Source organism: Eulemur rufifrons, chromosome 15 (assembly GCF_041146395.1).
Source record: "Eulemur rufifrons isolate Redbay chromosome 15, OSU_ERuf_1, whole genome shotgun sequence".
NCBI classification, from domain to species: domain Eukaryota; kingdom Metazoa; phylum Chordata; class Mammalia; order Primates; family Lemuridae; genus Eulemur; species Eulemur rufifrons.
The window spans coordinates 79,473,086-79,489,523 of NC_090997.1; the positions used below are offsets into that span (position 1 = coordinate 79,473,086).

General features: G+C 37.9%; 1 protein-coding gene across 4 annotated transcripts in view; it reads left to right on the top strand.

Moving 5' to 3' along the window:
* L3MBTL3 (L3MBTL histone methyl-lysine binding protein 3) overlaps nt 1-16,438 on the top strand; it is a 110,994-nt gene that overhangs the window by 91,742 nt on the left and 2,814 nt on the right. For all 4 annotated transcript variants that reach the window (XM_069487602.1, XM_069487603.1, XM_069487604.1 and 1 more), the window contains 3 exons: nt 1,348-1,427; nt 11,425-11,594; nt 11,840-11,902. In XM_069487602.1, the coding sequence (XP_069343703.1) occupies nt 1,348-1,427; nt 11,425-11,594; nt 11,840-11,902 (313 nt within the window). The remainder of the gene's footprint in view (nt 1-1,347; nt 1,428-11,424; nt 11,595-11,839; nt 11,903-16,438) is intronic.

Here is a 16,438-nt window from a genome sequence, read left to right on the forward strand (position 1 = left end):
GATATTCTTATATATGTTTTTACTGTAGTTCTAGTCCCTACTTTCTATGGAGTAAGAGCCCCTATAGCTATTTAATTGGTTTCTCTTGGAAGAAATATTTTTATATTACATAATTACAGTGATTCTTCCCCATTCTCAAACAAGCAAGTATTCTTCAGCAGTTGTGATAAGTTGTTTTTAGTATGAACTAAACCAGAGAGCTCAAGTTCAAATGAAATTTCACATTTGCCCTTGGAAATGATCTTTCTGAAAATAGCAAATATTTACTTATTGCATGCTTACTGTGTTGGTATCATTGTGTTATATATTATAATTTCAAATAGAGAATAAATTAGTGCCTTTGTAATTAAATCTACAGAATGCCTTTTATATTTTGTTAGGATATTTTGTTTCAAATGTATTTGCCCTGTTATTAAAACTTAATAGTAGAAGTATAATCTGAGTCTTTAAGAAACTCAAATATATTTGTAAGAGTAAAACACATATGAAACAATAGAACGTCATAAATATAGAGTATTAATAAAGCACTTAAGTGTTTAGGCCAGATAGCATATCCTAGATTGTTGGACGAAATTGCAAAATGTGGTTAATTTTGAACCCTGAGAATGGAATACATTGTGTTGGAAATTTTTAAATCCCTGAAATTTAGCTTTAAGAAAAGTATAAGTAGCCTGGAGCCTGTACCTGGTTCCTTTTTCCCCCCTTTTTTTTAAGAGCCATTTTTATTCCTGACCTAAGGGGTAACACTCTAATTAATATTGTAATGGGTCCATTCCATTTTAGAGCATGCCTGGCATGTTTAGTTTAACATTAGGTCATTCCTGGCCAAAGAGGTGGAATCAGTTCAGCCTGCGGATTTGACCTGTTTTAAGCCAGGAAAAGCTTCCTTGAATTGCAATTGATTCCTCTGGGCCAATCTTAACCTAAGCTCCAAATCCCAAGTGCTGAATAGTATATAATTATTTAATTAAATGGACTTTCAAAACATTTTCTTTCTTTAAATAGAAGTTTTACCAAACAGTACAAGTAAAATTTCTCATGAATACATGTCCCAAATTGTAGTTTAATTATTCAGTAGCTACATTTTCCAGAATAGTTCATCTTAATGTTATTCTTAGCTTTAAAATCTTCTTTCTAAACAGTAAATGAAAATTGATAATGAGGAAAATGGGCATTTATAGATGTTATTAGTTTAATTGCTTTGTAGTAGAACTACATGTCCTTTCTAACATTTTAGTGGTCCTATTTGTTTTTAAATTAAGAAAACAAAGTTGTTGAGATGCAATTCTGAACCATTCTTTAAAAAATGTTTCTCTTATAAAATATTGAAACATGTGTTTTTCCCAGAGACCAGCATGCTGATGATGTCAAAGAAGACTTTGAAGAAAGAACAGAAAGTGAAATGAGGACATCACATGAAGCCAGAGGTAACCATAATATTCTCATATTACCGATGGGTATTACTATTAATATTCAACAGTCAAAAACTTAACTGGAATACAGCAGTCACTTTTATATTAAAGATAAACTTCACTTGATTGGCTTGTTCTTTTCTTCAGGCAATAAAAGTTTATTGTTCAGGGTGAATATAGTATGTAATTCATAATGATATAGATTCATTTGTGGCCTATAGTAATAGTCTCTTTCACCTGTCATTAAAGTGCTGTTAGTAAGACATTCTCTTTGGACCTTGTCATACATTTTCTTTAGTATTATTGGTGTCATTTGCTTCTTATGTTTACGACTCAATTCACAATGTGTTTTGAAACCCAAATAGAATACGATCTTAATTTAATACCACAAAATTCAAAGAAAATTACTTGAAAAAATGTTTTAAGTGGTACTAGAGAAAGTAATTTATGTCTTTATTAAAATGATATTGCAGTAGTTTAATTAAGCAATGAAGTTGTAATGACTGTTAGTCATGGTGTAGATTGAACTTATAATTTACATATAACTATATAATTATTATTTTTTATAAGAAAATATCAATCTGATTATGATTTTAATGATTGACCGTGGGGATTTTGCTTTTCATGTGCATAGTTTTGTTTAGATTGTTGTATAAGATTTGAGAATGGCAGCAAATGACTGCCTGTAATGACCTATTGCATAAGTTATGCATTGATTTCAGTATCTGATTTTCATAAAGCAGTAATTTATGATTAACTTGAAAGTTATAGTCAGTGCTGTCTTCAACATATTTTATAGTGTTTAATGTAGCATGGTGTACAAACTCTGCAGAGGGCCAGAGTTTGATTCCTACCTGCTGCCTGTGTAATCTGAGACATGTCACTGAACAGCTCTCAGTGCTTCTGTTCATCTATCCAAGGAAATGATGATAGCTCCCTCATAAGATTGTAATGAAGATTAGATGCAATAACATTTGTAACCTGCTTAGAACAGTGCTTAGCACACAGAAAGTGCTGTGCAAGTATTTGTTTATTTAAAATGTTTCTGATCATTTAAAAAGGAAGAAAAAAATTTATGAATGTTTTGTGTCATCAGAGCTACGTTGAATACTCAGACAAAGGCTTCAGCCTTTCTTTGTGAATGGGGATTTATCAGAGAGGTTAGGAGCACAGCCTTCATTCAAGTCTCTGCTCTACCACTCCCTAGCTGTGTGGCTGGCTCTGAGCAAAGTACTTAACCTGTTTGTGCCTCAGTTTACTCTTGTGTAAAATTGCTGTAGTAATAGTACCCATATCGTTGGATTATCTTGAGGATTAAATGCATCAGTGGCTGAAGTTTTCACTATTAGTTGTGTTATTGAAGCTGCAAGGGGGTTTTGGCCTAGGTGCAGTTGCTAATGGCACAGAGACCCAATTATTGAGTTGAGAATTACCAAGGAAGAAAGGAATTTTTTAAATAACAAATACATCTTTTCGGTGGGGGAGGGGGTGGGAACTGCCTCTAATCCTTCCCCCTGGCTAATGGAGAGTATGGAGAGTATGGGCTTTTTAAGGAGGGCTACATGCACGAGGGTATGTCAGTGAGGGCCGGTGAGTCTTGGTGTCAGCAAGTCTGCCCAGGGGCCTTCAGAATCTCCACTCCTTTGTCTTCCAGAAATTCCATTATTTTGGGGAAACGACTCAGAAGGATCATCAAGCCCTACTGGCTTGAAAATCTAAAACATGAGAGGGAGAGGATTATAAAAAACGTATAGGGGTCATTTAAATTATACAGTTACGGTAGTAATAGTATTGTGGAGTAACTATCTATTGTATGGAATTATCTCATCATTGAAAGTTCTGATGGATTTATGAGGGAGTAATAATTTGATCACATTTTTAGTTTCTTAGTAATCTCTAACTTTTCTTCTTATTTGCTGAGCCAGTTTTGATAATTTTTTTTTCTGAAAATTGTCCATGTACTAGAGAATTTCAGATTTATTAACCTATGTTATCCATGATACTCTCTCTTCTTTCTTTTTTTTTGTAGTACTTTTATGTCCTTTCTAATTTTGTAATATTTTTCTCTATTTCTCTTGATTTGAATTGCCTGAGTTTTTGTTTTATTATTCTTTTCAAACAAACGTTGCTAGGATTCGTATATAATTCTTAATTTTGGTGTTTCCAACGTCATTTATTTTTATTATTTTTACCTGTAAAACCTATAGTTTAATATGCATATTTTACTGTCTTTTTATTAGTGAATGGGAGCCTCATAAAATAAGTTGTTTTGAGAATTTTTAGACATGTCTGTAGCTGAGATTGGCCTATAATTTTTCTCCTTACTCTCTCATCCAGTTTTAGCCTCCTAAAATGAGCTTAACTTCTTTTTCACATTTTTGAAAAGTTTTGACTAAAATTGTCTCATACAATTTCTTCTATCTGTATGTATTGTAATGAAATCTTACTATGATTCTTAGCTTTCATTTAATGTCTTTCTTAGCCTTAGATTTCTTTTATCTTTTTGAATTTTTTTTCTGGAATCATTTTGTATGGAAGAAATTAGGGTTTCACCTTCTGAACTCACGGTTTAGTAGTATGCTAGTTGTTTTCACCTGAACTCCAGGGAGCCTCAGTCTCAAACCAGATCTTATGTTATATGAGGACTTGTGTTCCCAGGTGACATCGGGGACATCTCAGATCCTAGTCAGTGGGTGTCCTCCTGCCTCTCAATTCTTAATAGAGCCATGACCTAGTGTCTCAGATTGGGCTCTCTGGAAACACGCTGAGAGTGTTGTGTGCAGGAGGTTTGCTGGTGAGTATTCTGGGGAGCAGCACCAATGAGTGAGAAGCAGGACTGGGCAGAAAGAGAGGTTGAGCTGTGATGTTACAACAGAGGCTTAGCTGATCTCATGAGTTGCTCTGGGTGGCCCCTCAGAGTTATCCCAAATTGAGGCAAGGGAACCAGGCCTTTGTATCTCTGAATTGACCAGTCCTTGGATGTTGGCTGGGAGGGGGACATGTCCTTGGACAAGGAAGCTCCCTTTGGCATAGGACAGTTGCTGGAGAGGTGGGCAGCTCTGAGCACTGGCATTCCATAGGTAGGAGAAGGAATGCCCCAGCTCTGAAGACTGCTAGTACTGGCCTAGCACAGTATCCACTCTGTCCAGCCAGGTGTTTGGTCTCTGTTTTTCCTTTAAGAAAAGTCAAACAAAGCGTAAAAGAAACAAACCAAAATATCTTTTCCTCTATGTGGGATTAGGCCAGCTCAATTCAGTCCAGTCTTTTGGTTTTGAAAAATGACTCTTTAAATTTAATCTTCTTTTGTGATTTTTCCCTGGCAAGTCATGAACCTTTTTGATTTTTTTAGACCCAGGTCGTCTTTAGGTCCAGAAAGCTTCCTTCAGTTATAGTGTTGATTATTACTTCTGCGTCATTTGTCTCTTTCTTGACTGGTAATAATCTGTTATCCTTAGGTTAGATCTAAGGGATGATATTCAAAATATTTGACAGCTAGTCTGGCAGCCAGCATTGCACAGGACATATAAAAACAGTGGTCTTAATGCTGGACCAGGGTCCCAGGGGCTCACTGCTGTGCCAGGAGTCACCCTTAGATGCTAGATCTTGGGAAGCTCCCACAAGAGCCCGGCTGCATGATGGGGAGGTGATTATCACCAACCAGTATGGAGGTATTCTAATATCTTAATAACTTGGACATTTCTTGGTGTCTAGACATGTTTCTCAAGTTGAAATAAATAGCTCACTCCACCTCTTGTTCTGTCAAGTCTACTATTTACTACCTTTTAACACGGGTTTTAACAGCAGTGTCTTTTATTTTCCTATGGGGGGGAGAGGAGAGAGAGAGAATTTCCTACGTTGGTTTGTTCTTCTCTTTTCATATCCTGTTTTTGTTTTGTAGAGGCTACTTCCCTTTCTGCCTTACTAAAATCATGAAACTCTTCTGTCAATAAATCAATGCTGTTCTTCTGATGCTTTGTAGAACTTTTTATCAGAGGCCATAGGGTGATTGTTTTCTATTTTATCATTTTTGAGTCCAGAGAAGTTTCCCCAGGGCTCTTGTGAAGAATACTGAGTGTTTAACACTCCCGTTTGAGTCCTGGCACAACTCCCCTTTCAGACCTGAAGCTGAAGTCGGGGTAGCCTGCTCCATGTTCAGCCCACTTTCTTGAGCCTGTAGGTGCTCGCCAGCAGGTGTCCACAGTGGACTCCTCGGGTGGCAGAGGCAGCTGTTCCAAATCTAGCCTGGCTTGGGGGTGGCAGAGAGGGTAGGAGAGAAAGCCCACTGCGGTGTGGGAGGGGACTGGGGAGAAGGCCCCCTGAATTTCTTTACAGTGTCAGTAGGTTGTCAGACCTAGGGACAAGTTTTCAGCCCATGAAGACTATTTTATTTGGAGTCTTGTAACAAATTGATTTTTAAAAAAACAAACTTCTCCTTAGAAAAGCATTCCTCTCTTATTTCTGCAGTTAATTCAATTCAGTACAATATATATAATTGCAAGCCTTTTTGCATGACTCCTTCCATGCTACTGAATTTGACATCTGGGGACTTTTACTGAATATAATTTGTTACTTTCTTCATCTGCTTCCTCTTCCTTCTCCCCCACTTCCTCCTCCTCCTCCTCCTCCTCCTCTCTGCTCCCTCCTCCCTCCTTCTCTGGAGGAAGGTGAGGGGCAGAGCTTCCCTGGGAACAAAGGTTGTTTTGTTATGCAGATGAAATCTCCCAGGTAATCTCTCAGAAGAATGGATGAAAAGTCTGTCTAGGGTGGTGATTACTTGTAGTGGTTAAATCTTTCCTGGTTATTTGATGAGATTCCTAGGGAGGGAGTATCTTAAGACAATAAACAACTTCTTCCTTGGCGCCTTTTGTAGTTTCTTTAGCATACCAATGCATGATGAAAGGGAAACATTCTTATATCTCACTGAAAGGCGACCTCTTATCTGTCCAGAGAGCATTCTGCTGACCTTGACAGGGGTGGGCAGGTGCAGGTTCTGTAGGCATCTCTTACTGGGGCTTTGGGAGTGAATGTTTGAAATTTGAATGTAAAAAGAGACCCTAACAAGACAGTCCATATACTATGTAATAGCTCAGGGCCTGTAGGGCTAGGGATCTTTGAGGATGCTGTGTTCTAAGACTGGAAGCTGCTTTTCAGCTGGCTGCATCTGACTTCTGGGTGGATTTGGTTCTTCAAATTTGGCACGAAAAGTCTTCTTCCATCTTTTTTCTAATAAAACATTCTAGTCCTTATGCCTCCTGTGCATGAGGTATTTAGTATCTGTCTCTGTCATATGTATGTATATGTTTCACTATGATTTTTTTAAAGAAAAATAGTGATTATTTTGTTTAATATTAGTCTGAGTAAATTGATGTGTTCATAAACATAATGCATATTATTATTTTTCTCTGCATTATAATGTGTCTCGTTTTAATGTACTATAAGGTTTCTCTTCATTCTCATCCTGCCACTTTTGAAGATGATACCTTCAGTTCTACAAATAAAATTTATCAGTTGCTGGACCAAGAATCATGAGGAATGAACATTCCTACTACATAATAATTTTAGTTATTCTTGATCAGCCTAAAATATTTTTACCCACATTTACTTAACCATTTCTGTCCTAATTTATTCATATTCTAAGAAAACTAGGCCGGGCGCGGTGGCTCACGCCTGTAATCCTAGCACTCTGGGAGGCCAAGGTGGGCGGATAGTTTGAGCTCAGGAGTTCGAGACCAGCTTGAGCAAGAGCGAGATCCCATCTCTACTAAAAATAGAAAGAAATTATATGGACAGCTAAAAATATATGTGAAAAATTAACCGGGCATGGTGGTGCATGCCTGTAGTCCCAGCTACTCGGGAGGCTGAGACAGGAAGATCCCTTGAGCCCAGGAGTTTGAGGTTGCTGTGAGCTAGGCTGACGCCACGGCACTCTAGCCTGGGCAACAGAGTGAGACTCTGTCTCACAAAAAAAAAAAAAAAAAAAAAAAAAATATTCTAAGAAAACTAGAATAAAAATATTTTTTTGAAGAAAGAAAAATGCTACAGAAAAATAATGTTTTTTACTGGGGAAGCATTTATGATCATACCTACCTAAAAAGTCATCACAATTAAAGAATTTCAGTATCTCATTTCAGTATCTCCTTTACTGTTGCTGAGAATGCTCTTCTCCCCCCTCCCCCCCCAATTCATCCTTCCTCATTTCCTCTGGTTCCACCAGAAATAAGTATCCTGCATACTTATATAACATTAAAGGTCATTCAGACAGTTTCTAGACAAAGTAAAAAGTTTCTAAGTGGTAATTTATTACCTTTGCAAGGATCACTGAGCGCTAGATCTGGAAATTGTCCCCTGCCTGTCCTCTGTCCAATGGTATAGAATTTAATAGAACCAAAGAACTGGGCTAGCACCTACCCAACTCCAAGTGGGGCAGGCGAGAAAAGTGGGACCAGGTACCTTTGGTAAATTTTCATCTTAGGAAACTTCAAAAAATACAGAAACCTCCTTAAAAAGTTTTTTTCATACATGTAGATGGTTGGAGAGGAGGATGGTAAGTGAAGTGACGGTGACAGAAATGTCTTCCAGAGCAGGAGGCTGTGATTTCTGAAGCTTAGTGTGCACATTTAAAACCTACTCTTCCTTACTCCTGGTGCTGAACCAGCTACTGGAGCCAAAGTCTATCTGCGTTTATTTTAGCCTATATCACATATTAAAATAAAAACCTGGAGTCATTTTTCTGTGTAATTCAAGGAATCAAATATGAATTCACTCACAGTTGCTTTATTTATCCCTTTTGGATTAGAATCATAGGAGATGGCATGTTCTGTGGCCAGTATAGTACGGTTACCCCATTTGTCAGAAAATATCACAGGGCCTCAGGGCATCAGTCAGCACAAAATAGCAAAAGGAAGGGGAGTCTTACAGTGAAGGGTACAAAGTTGGTACTAGGATTGGAGGTGTATGTATGTCCAGGCCTGTTCATAGTATCAGGTTCAAAGACATGCAGGACCTACCACCCATAGAGGAGCTTTAGGTTTTTTGTTTGTTTGTTTTCATTTTTTTAAAACGGGTCAGTTATTTTTCTAGGAAGCAATATAAGATCATTAGAAATCAACTATAAGTGATGCAACTTTTAGCAGGAAATAGAAGGGAGCTACGATGATAGCATGAACAGTGCCAAGTGTTAATGGAACATAAACAGATACAGGATAAAGAGTGTGGCTTTGGGAAAGACCAATTATGTGGCCGGCAATCAGGATACAAATTATAAAGTAAGCCATCTTGTTTTACTCAAGTGTGGAATTAGAAATCTTACCATTTCTTGTAAAGCCTGTCTTATAAAATATGTACAAATATTGTATTTCAAATAATAGCTAAACTCCTGGGAATATTTGAGATTAAAGGAATGTGTTTAAGTTACCCCATATTTTGCTAAAAAATGTACCTTGAACTCTGCCCAATTTAAAAGGAAAAAGAATAAAAACAAACTGGTGCCAGTTTATGTAGTTGGTTCATAGTAGATATCCAGTAAAATAGGATGAGGACCTATAACCTTGAGACTGATTGAATGAAATGGTGGAAAGAGGGATAATGACAGCTTTTTAAAAAATATTTGAAGATTTGAAATGTTCCATGGGGAGCAGACACTAGAATTTTTCTATATGAGCTCAATGGGGTAGAACCAGAACCAGTGGGTGTTAGTTAGCTCCAGTAAGATAGATCTTTGACTCAGCATAGTGAATTTCTAACATTCAGAGCAATTCAAACTTTAGGTTACGCTAGCTTAAGAGTAAAGTTATTAGAGAACTTCAACAAAACAGTAGGAAATAAATGTTTAAAATATTGTACTACTTATAACTGCATCAGAAAGCATCAGATACATAGAAATAATTTACCAGTGGAGAGCCTAATCTAAATCTTAGCTTTTTTTTTTACAAGCTGGCTGGGCAATTAGAAATCCATATGGGAAAAAAACAAATATTGATGCTTACCTAATACATAGACAAAAAACAAATTTCAGATGGATTGCAGATCTAAACATGAAAGGTAGAACATAAAGTGTCTAGAGGAAAACAAAGGAGACTCTCTTCATGATGTTAGGGTAAGCAAAGATTTCTTCAGTAGACATATAAAGCATTTATCATAAAAGAAAAAAAACGAATCACACATTATTACAATTACTTCTGTTTTTCAAAAGACCCTGATAAAAGAGTAAAAAGGAAGACACAGAGTGGGAGGAGATATTTGTAATACATATTTCCAACAGAGGGCTTCTACTCAGAATATATATACATACCATCTATAAATCAGTAAGAAAAAGGCAAGACAACCCAATAGAAAAATGGGCGTAAAACATGAATAAACACTTCACAAAAGAGGCTCTCCATATAGACAATAAACATAGTGAAGTTATCAACTTCATTAGTTATCAAACGTAGTGATAACCACGGTGTGATACCACTAAACACCCACCACAAGGGTAATGAAAAAGACAACACCAAGCACTGATGTGGATGTACAGCAGTTAGAACTCTCATACGCATGCGTATTGTACAACAGTTTTGGGAAAACTGGTAGGATTTGCCAGGGCTTAATATACACAAACGCTCAGACCCAGAAGTTTCACTCTTTGGTATATATGCAGTGAATATGCAAAAATATGCTTTAAAAAAGATATATGCAAGGATGTTTGTAATAGTACTGCTTGTATAATAGTAGCCAAGAATTTAAAAAACTCAAATGCCCATTATCTCCAAATTAATTATCACAACCATGAAAAAACTATACAACAAAGGGAAAGTGAACTTAACTATGCACAGCAATGTGGATAAATCTCGGAAACATGCAGTGGAGAGAAAGAAGCCAGACACCAAAGTTTCCATTTTAAATACAATTCAAAAACAGAGTAAATGAGTATACGGTGTTAGCAGTCAGGGAAGTGGTCACCCTTGAAGGACGGGGTGTGATTGGAGGGTGTGCTGGCCACATTCTGGATTTTGATCAGGGTGTTGGTTACGTGGTGTGTTCACTTTGTGAAAATTCAGTGAGCTTTATACTTACATGATTTGTGCACCTTTCTATAAACTTATTCTTCAAGGAAAAAGGCTTCCTTTAAAATATTCTTAGAGATCCAAAAGCAAGGATTTGTGAAGGCATTGAAGCTTCGTCGCTGTGGCTGAGCTGGCGAGTGAGGGGAGAGTAAATGTGGGGGAGTCGCCTTTCCTGTGAGGTGCTTTGAGTAAGTGGCTTCCAGAAAAGGCTTCTGTTCTGAAGGATCAAAAGGAGATGATTATTGACAAGCTCTACCAGCCCCAGGACAAAAAGCATTTGCTAGAAAATGGCTATTTTAGGAAAGCGGCAGTTAACTAGGTTTGGATTCAGAAGATCTTACACATGAATAGTCAGTAGTTTTAATTTTGATCTGCACAAATAAAGACTGACAGAAGCATTTTCCTTTCTGCTGTTTTATCTTTCTCGCAACAATTTCATATCCCTTAAAAAAATTAACTGGGCTATTTAAAAAGTCAATGTGATTAGTAAATAAAAATTGAAAAAAACAACCGCACAACCGCACCTGAGACAAAAGGAAAGAACAAGTACAGTAACTAATTGGTAACCACAGCTGCCGGACTTGGGCATACACCTTGGCTGTTACCTTTACAACATTCAAAGCAGAAGGGGGAACAATGCCCTAAGATGAGAGTTATTTTCCTTGCCAACAAAACTCTGAGGCACATTTCTTATCTTAAGCATTAAGGAGGCAACATTGAATGACGTAATACAGCATGTCTTTAATAATGGGTGTTTTAGCAAATAGGTGAATTGAATTTACAGTTTATTTTTCATAGACCTTCAGGAAAGACAAAGGAGATGGTAATTATCCAATGAATATAATGCTGAAAGGAACCAGTGCTTTCACTAACCCTGCCCCAGTCTCGTTCTCTGAGGCAGATGCGTGGCCTTTCGGACTTTCTTGCTGCTTTTCAGAGAGTGATTCCCGTTTGTTTCAATTGACCAGGTGCCCGGGAAGAACCCACCGTCCAGCAGGCACAGCGCCGGTCGGCTGTCTTTCTGTCCTTTAAGTCCCCAATTCCATGTCTGCCGTTGCGCTGGGAGCAGCAAAGCAAACTTCTTCCAACTGTTGCTGGAATCCCCGCCAGTAAAGTTTCCAAATGGAGCACAGATGAGGTATCTTTTATCTTCCTTGTTCACCAGGCACCAGACACAGGAGTATTGGCTAGGGAGTGGTAGACATAGTGAGCATATGTAGGGTTTGATTTTGATTTTATTTATTTATTTATTTATTTTGTGAAAGAGAAGATACCATTCTGAGAAAAACACCTAAAACATAAGAGGTTAAATGTTTTGAACCTGTAGCATTTAGATTCTGACTTTTTTTTTTAAACTGGAAATTGTGATATTATTTTTGACAGGTTTCAGAATTCATACAGAGCTTACCTGGGTGTGAAGAACATGGAAAGGTATTTAAAGATGAAGTAAGTGTTCCACTAAACTGCAATATGTTTCTTAAGGGAATCAAAGCACTGAAATGTAGTGAATGGTGACATGTGTTGAATTGTCACTGCCAGGAAGAGATAGGTTGTGTTGAAATTGATAAATTGATGCATAGTGGTATAATAGGCAGCATTAATCAGTTGTATCAGAATGTCTTTGTATAAGATGAGATGCAAAGGAATGTTTGTGAATACTATATGATGCCCCATAGCAGTGACACAAGACTCCTTATTAAAAAAACTCAAAAAACTTAGTAGCATGCCTTTATGTAGTTTATATAACACAGAAAGGAACCAAAGAAATAAACATTTCATTTTTTTAATAAAGTGAAATTAGTTCCCATTATTTTATTTTCAAACATCATTCTTAACACCAAGGTTAATTCCATTTGATGCTTATAATAAATAATACTGCCATTATTGCTAAAAAACAATCCCTTCAATCTTACACATTTCTCAGTAATGTTTATAACAACAGATATTTATCATAGTCTGCTTTGGGAAGATTATTTTATCAGTTGTTTTCAACTACCTCCCGAAAACTTCAACAGAAGGCATGATTAATAATGATGTCACCTACATTGTTTTAATGAATAAAAAGGATTACGGTTCTAACTACACTAGAAGAAATATGCTGTTGGAGTACAGCGGGAGACGCTTTTCACTTGAGAGCTTTAGAAATAAGCCACTTGCCTGTCATCTCCTCCAAGGCGAGCAGTCAATTATCACTCTGATTTTGGCTCTGCGTCATACTGCCAGAAGGCAGAAAGTAGGTGGAAAGTAATCTCAGAAGGCTTTCTCCAACATCTGCTATCTGCAGTTACACACATACATACCTTGCTTGCCCTATGTGTAAACCGTAACTGTCAGAAACAGCACACTTGCAGTTTCATTGCAGGAGTGTACACAAAGCTAAGAATCCAGCCAGCAGTCCTCAGTGTCATTACACTATTAGATCTAATTTATGCTTTAGATGAATGCCTGATAAAATGTACAAGGATCTGACTTTCAACAGCCTTTTCTGATTTATGTTCTTATTGCAAATATGTTTTATCTTCTTTCTAGTCTATCTTTAACACATAAACTGCCATGCAAGTTGTATTTAACTCACGCTAGTTTTGAGCCCAGGACCTCATGAAACATGTGTAACTCACACATGGGACCCGCGTGAACTCTTTTTCCAGTTATGTGTAACTCATGCACAGAAAAATAGAAAATAACAAATTTTTCATTGAATTAGAATCATTTTGTTTTTGAAATTTTTATTCTGTTTTTATGATAAAACACTGTGGCCCCAAGGAAAACAATTTTTTTTCTATTGTGGCAGTCAGTGTGTTAATTAGCAATTATTCAGACTTATAGTTTCTTTCCCTAAGTCCTAAGTATTCTCACGGACTACTCTCAATTAATTTTCTATTCCTGAACAGACTTAGATCCACATGGGGTGATGTTAATTTTTCTTGGAAAGAGTCATGTAGTCATTACCTTTGAAAATGATAAAGCATTTTTGAAAAATAAACATATAATCCATCTATTTTATAAGTTCTGTTTTTGATTCTGTTGATATCTAGATAATCCATATAGGGTTGCTCTATTATTTAGATTAAGATTGAAGTTCAAATTCAAAATAATATGATATTTCTTTGAATAATTTTTTTTCATAGCATATTATCTTTGGAGGTGCCTCTCAGGTACCAAATATCCTCAAAGCTAGATTCTTCTTTGGAAGAGTGGAACAGTTAATGTTCTGTCTGATACATATTATTCATTCATCTTGTAAACATTTGTTAAATGCCCACCACGTGTATGGTACTCTGTAATGCTGTGGTGAGAAGGATGATTCAAAAATAATAAAACAGTCATTGCTTTCAAGTGTCTCATAAGGTCAGTGGATATTGGTTTTAAGTCCTAGAAGCAAACAATAATACAAATCTAACTGAAGCCTTATAAATGTCTCTAAAAGGCAAAATACTGATATGCAGATAGGCTGTTATGAGAATTCTTGACTTCTCTCTTACACACTCCACATTAATCTGTTGAAAATCCTGTTGGGTGTATTTTAAAAACATAGAAGGATTCTGACTAGTACTCTCCCTCCACCACTACCAGGCTGGTCTGGGCCACCACATTCCCCATCTGGATGAATCCAATAACCTCCTAACAGGCTTCCCTGCTTCTGTTTTTGCTCCTCTCCAGTCCACTCCCAGCACAGCCAGGGGGATCCTGCTGAAGCAGAAGTCAAATCATGTCACTCCTCTGTGCAGATCCTCCCGGTAGCTTCCTGTCTCAGTCAGACACCTCGTTACCTCTCCTGCCTCCTTGTTTACGCTGCCCCATGCGGTTCTGCACACTCCTCCTGGCTGTCCTCAGATTGTCCTGGAGTGCTCCAGCTCTTCCCTCCACCTGCAGTGTCCTTCCTCTCGCTGTTCCCGTGGTTCAGCCCTCTGCTCACATGCCAGCCTCTCCGTTAGTCCTGCCCTGACTGCCCTGCTGGAAGGGGCCCCCTGCCGCCCATCTCCCCAGCCAGCTGTTTTTTCATAACACTAATCACCTTCTGATTTACTAATTAACAGGCTTGTATATTACGTTTATTGCTCATAGTCTATCTCCCACTACTAGAGTGTAAACGCCACAAAGAGTTTTTGTTTGCTTGCTTGCTTGTTTTTGTTTTATTGGTTTTATTCTCGGCTGTGTGCCCAAGCCCAAGAAGAGTGTTTGAATATAATAGATATTTAGGACGTGTTTATTGTGCAATACCTTTACACTCTGAGAAAGACTCATTCAGACAAAGTGCACAACACTGTGATTTAGAGATGAAGCATTGGAAAAGAACAAATAGTGCACAGTGGCAAGAGTGAAATGGAAGGCAAGAGCTCCTCAGTTCCAAATTCTTTGTCTTTGTTTTAGGCCTTTAGCAAGACACATAATCTCTGGAGTTATATCAGTGTATATGCATTACAGAAGCACACAAACAAAAAGTAAGCCTAGTAATACATTGCAGTGGTCACTGTTGTTCTTAGAATGTACTTTCTTTTTTTTTTTTTTTTTGAGACAGAGTCTCACTCTGTTGCCCAGGCTAGAGTGAGTGCCGTGGCGTCAGCCTAGCTCACAGCAACCTCAAACTCCTGGGCTCAAGCAATCCTCCTGTCTCAGCCTCCCGAGTAGCTGGGACTACAGGCATGCACCACCATGCCCGGCTAATTTTTTCTATATATATTTTTAGCTGTCCATATAATTTCTTTCTATTTTTTAGTAGAGATGGGGTCTCGCTCTTGCTCAGGCTGGTCTCGAACTCCTGAGCTCAAACGATCCGCCCACCTCGGCCTCCCAGAGTGCTAGGATTACAGGCGTGAGCCACCGTGCCCGGCCAAGAATGTACTTTCTAAAATTTACTTCCTTCCAATCAAGGCCTGTCCTTACGGCCACACATCAGAGCAACCTGTACGTTTTAAATAAACTGAGTTTGGCACTAACCTCAAGACTTTTTCTTTCTAGTGTAACCTCCTTATAAATAATAATCTACCAAAACTTATCCTTCTCATCCCACGCTTAACCTCAAATCCCAGCTTCTCAATTCTCTGAATGTTCTTTTCATCAGTCATCTTTCATTTTACGTGGTCTCGGAAGGAGACTCAGTTGGCTTCTACAAGCCTTCAGTAGGGCTCAAGGTTATAATAAGCCAATCAGTCTTTGTAGTGAGCTCCTTGGGAACGGGTGTGTTAGTTGACATTTGTTTTCATTAATGACTTAGAAGACTTCTGTCAGGCTGTCCATCCTGCTAAGGCCTGCCTTGGTCTCGTGAAGTGTTAATAGATCTGCCTTTCTTCCTGACCTCGCTTTTTCAGAGGGCTGTCATAGCACAAGCAAATGAGACGAGAGCAAAGGTTTCCAAAAAAACAACAGTATATTTCTCATACCTGCCATTTAACTGTGTTACACTCGGAGATTAACATTGGAATATCTTTCCTTCTAGTTAGCAAGATTTTTTTTTTTGACTGAAGTTAGCAGACTTTTTCCCATATGATTGTTACCCGAAGTTGTATAAGATGGCTGTAGTTTTTACTGATTAAGTTCATAGACAATTTCTGTTTACAGGTTTTTCATATAGAGAGGGGAGAGAAAAATCCTAATAGCTGCCTGATTGTATCAGCCTTTGTTTGGAGAACTGTTTGCAGAATTTAGAGTCATATTAGTTTGCTAGGGCCACCTTGACAAAATACCACAAATTGGTGGCTTAAATGGCAGAAGTTTATCGTCTCACAGTCCTAGAGGCTGGAAGTCTGAAGAAGGATAGAAGTCAAGGTGTCAGCAGAGTTGCATCCGTCCAAGGGCTGTGAGGAAAGAATCTGTCCCTTCCTCCTTGACTTACAGATGGTGTCCCTCTGTGGGTACTCACATCATCCCTCTTTGTGTGTCTGTCTCTGTGTTCAAATTTAGACGCCCACCCTACTCCCCTGCGACCTCATCTTAACTAATGATGTCTGCAACGACCCAATTTCCAAATAAGGTCACATTCCG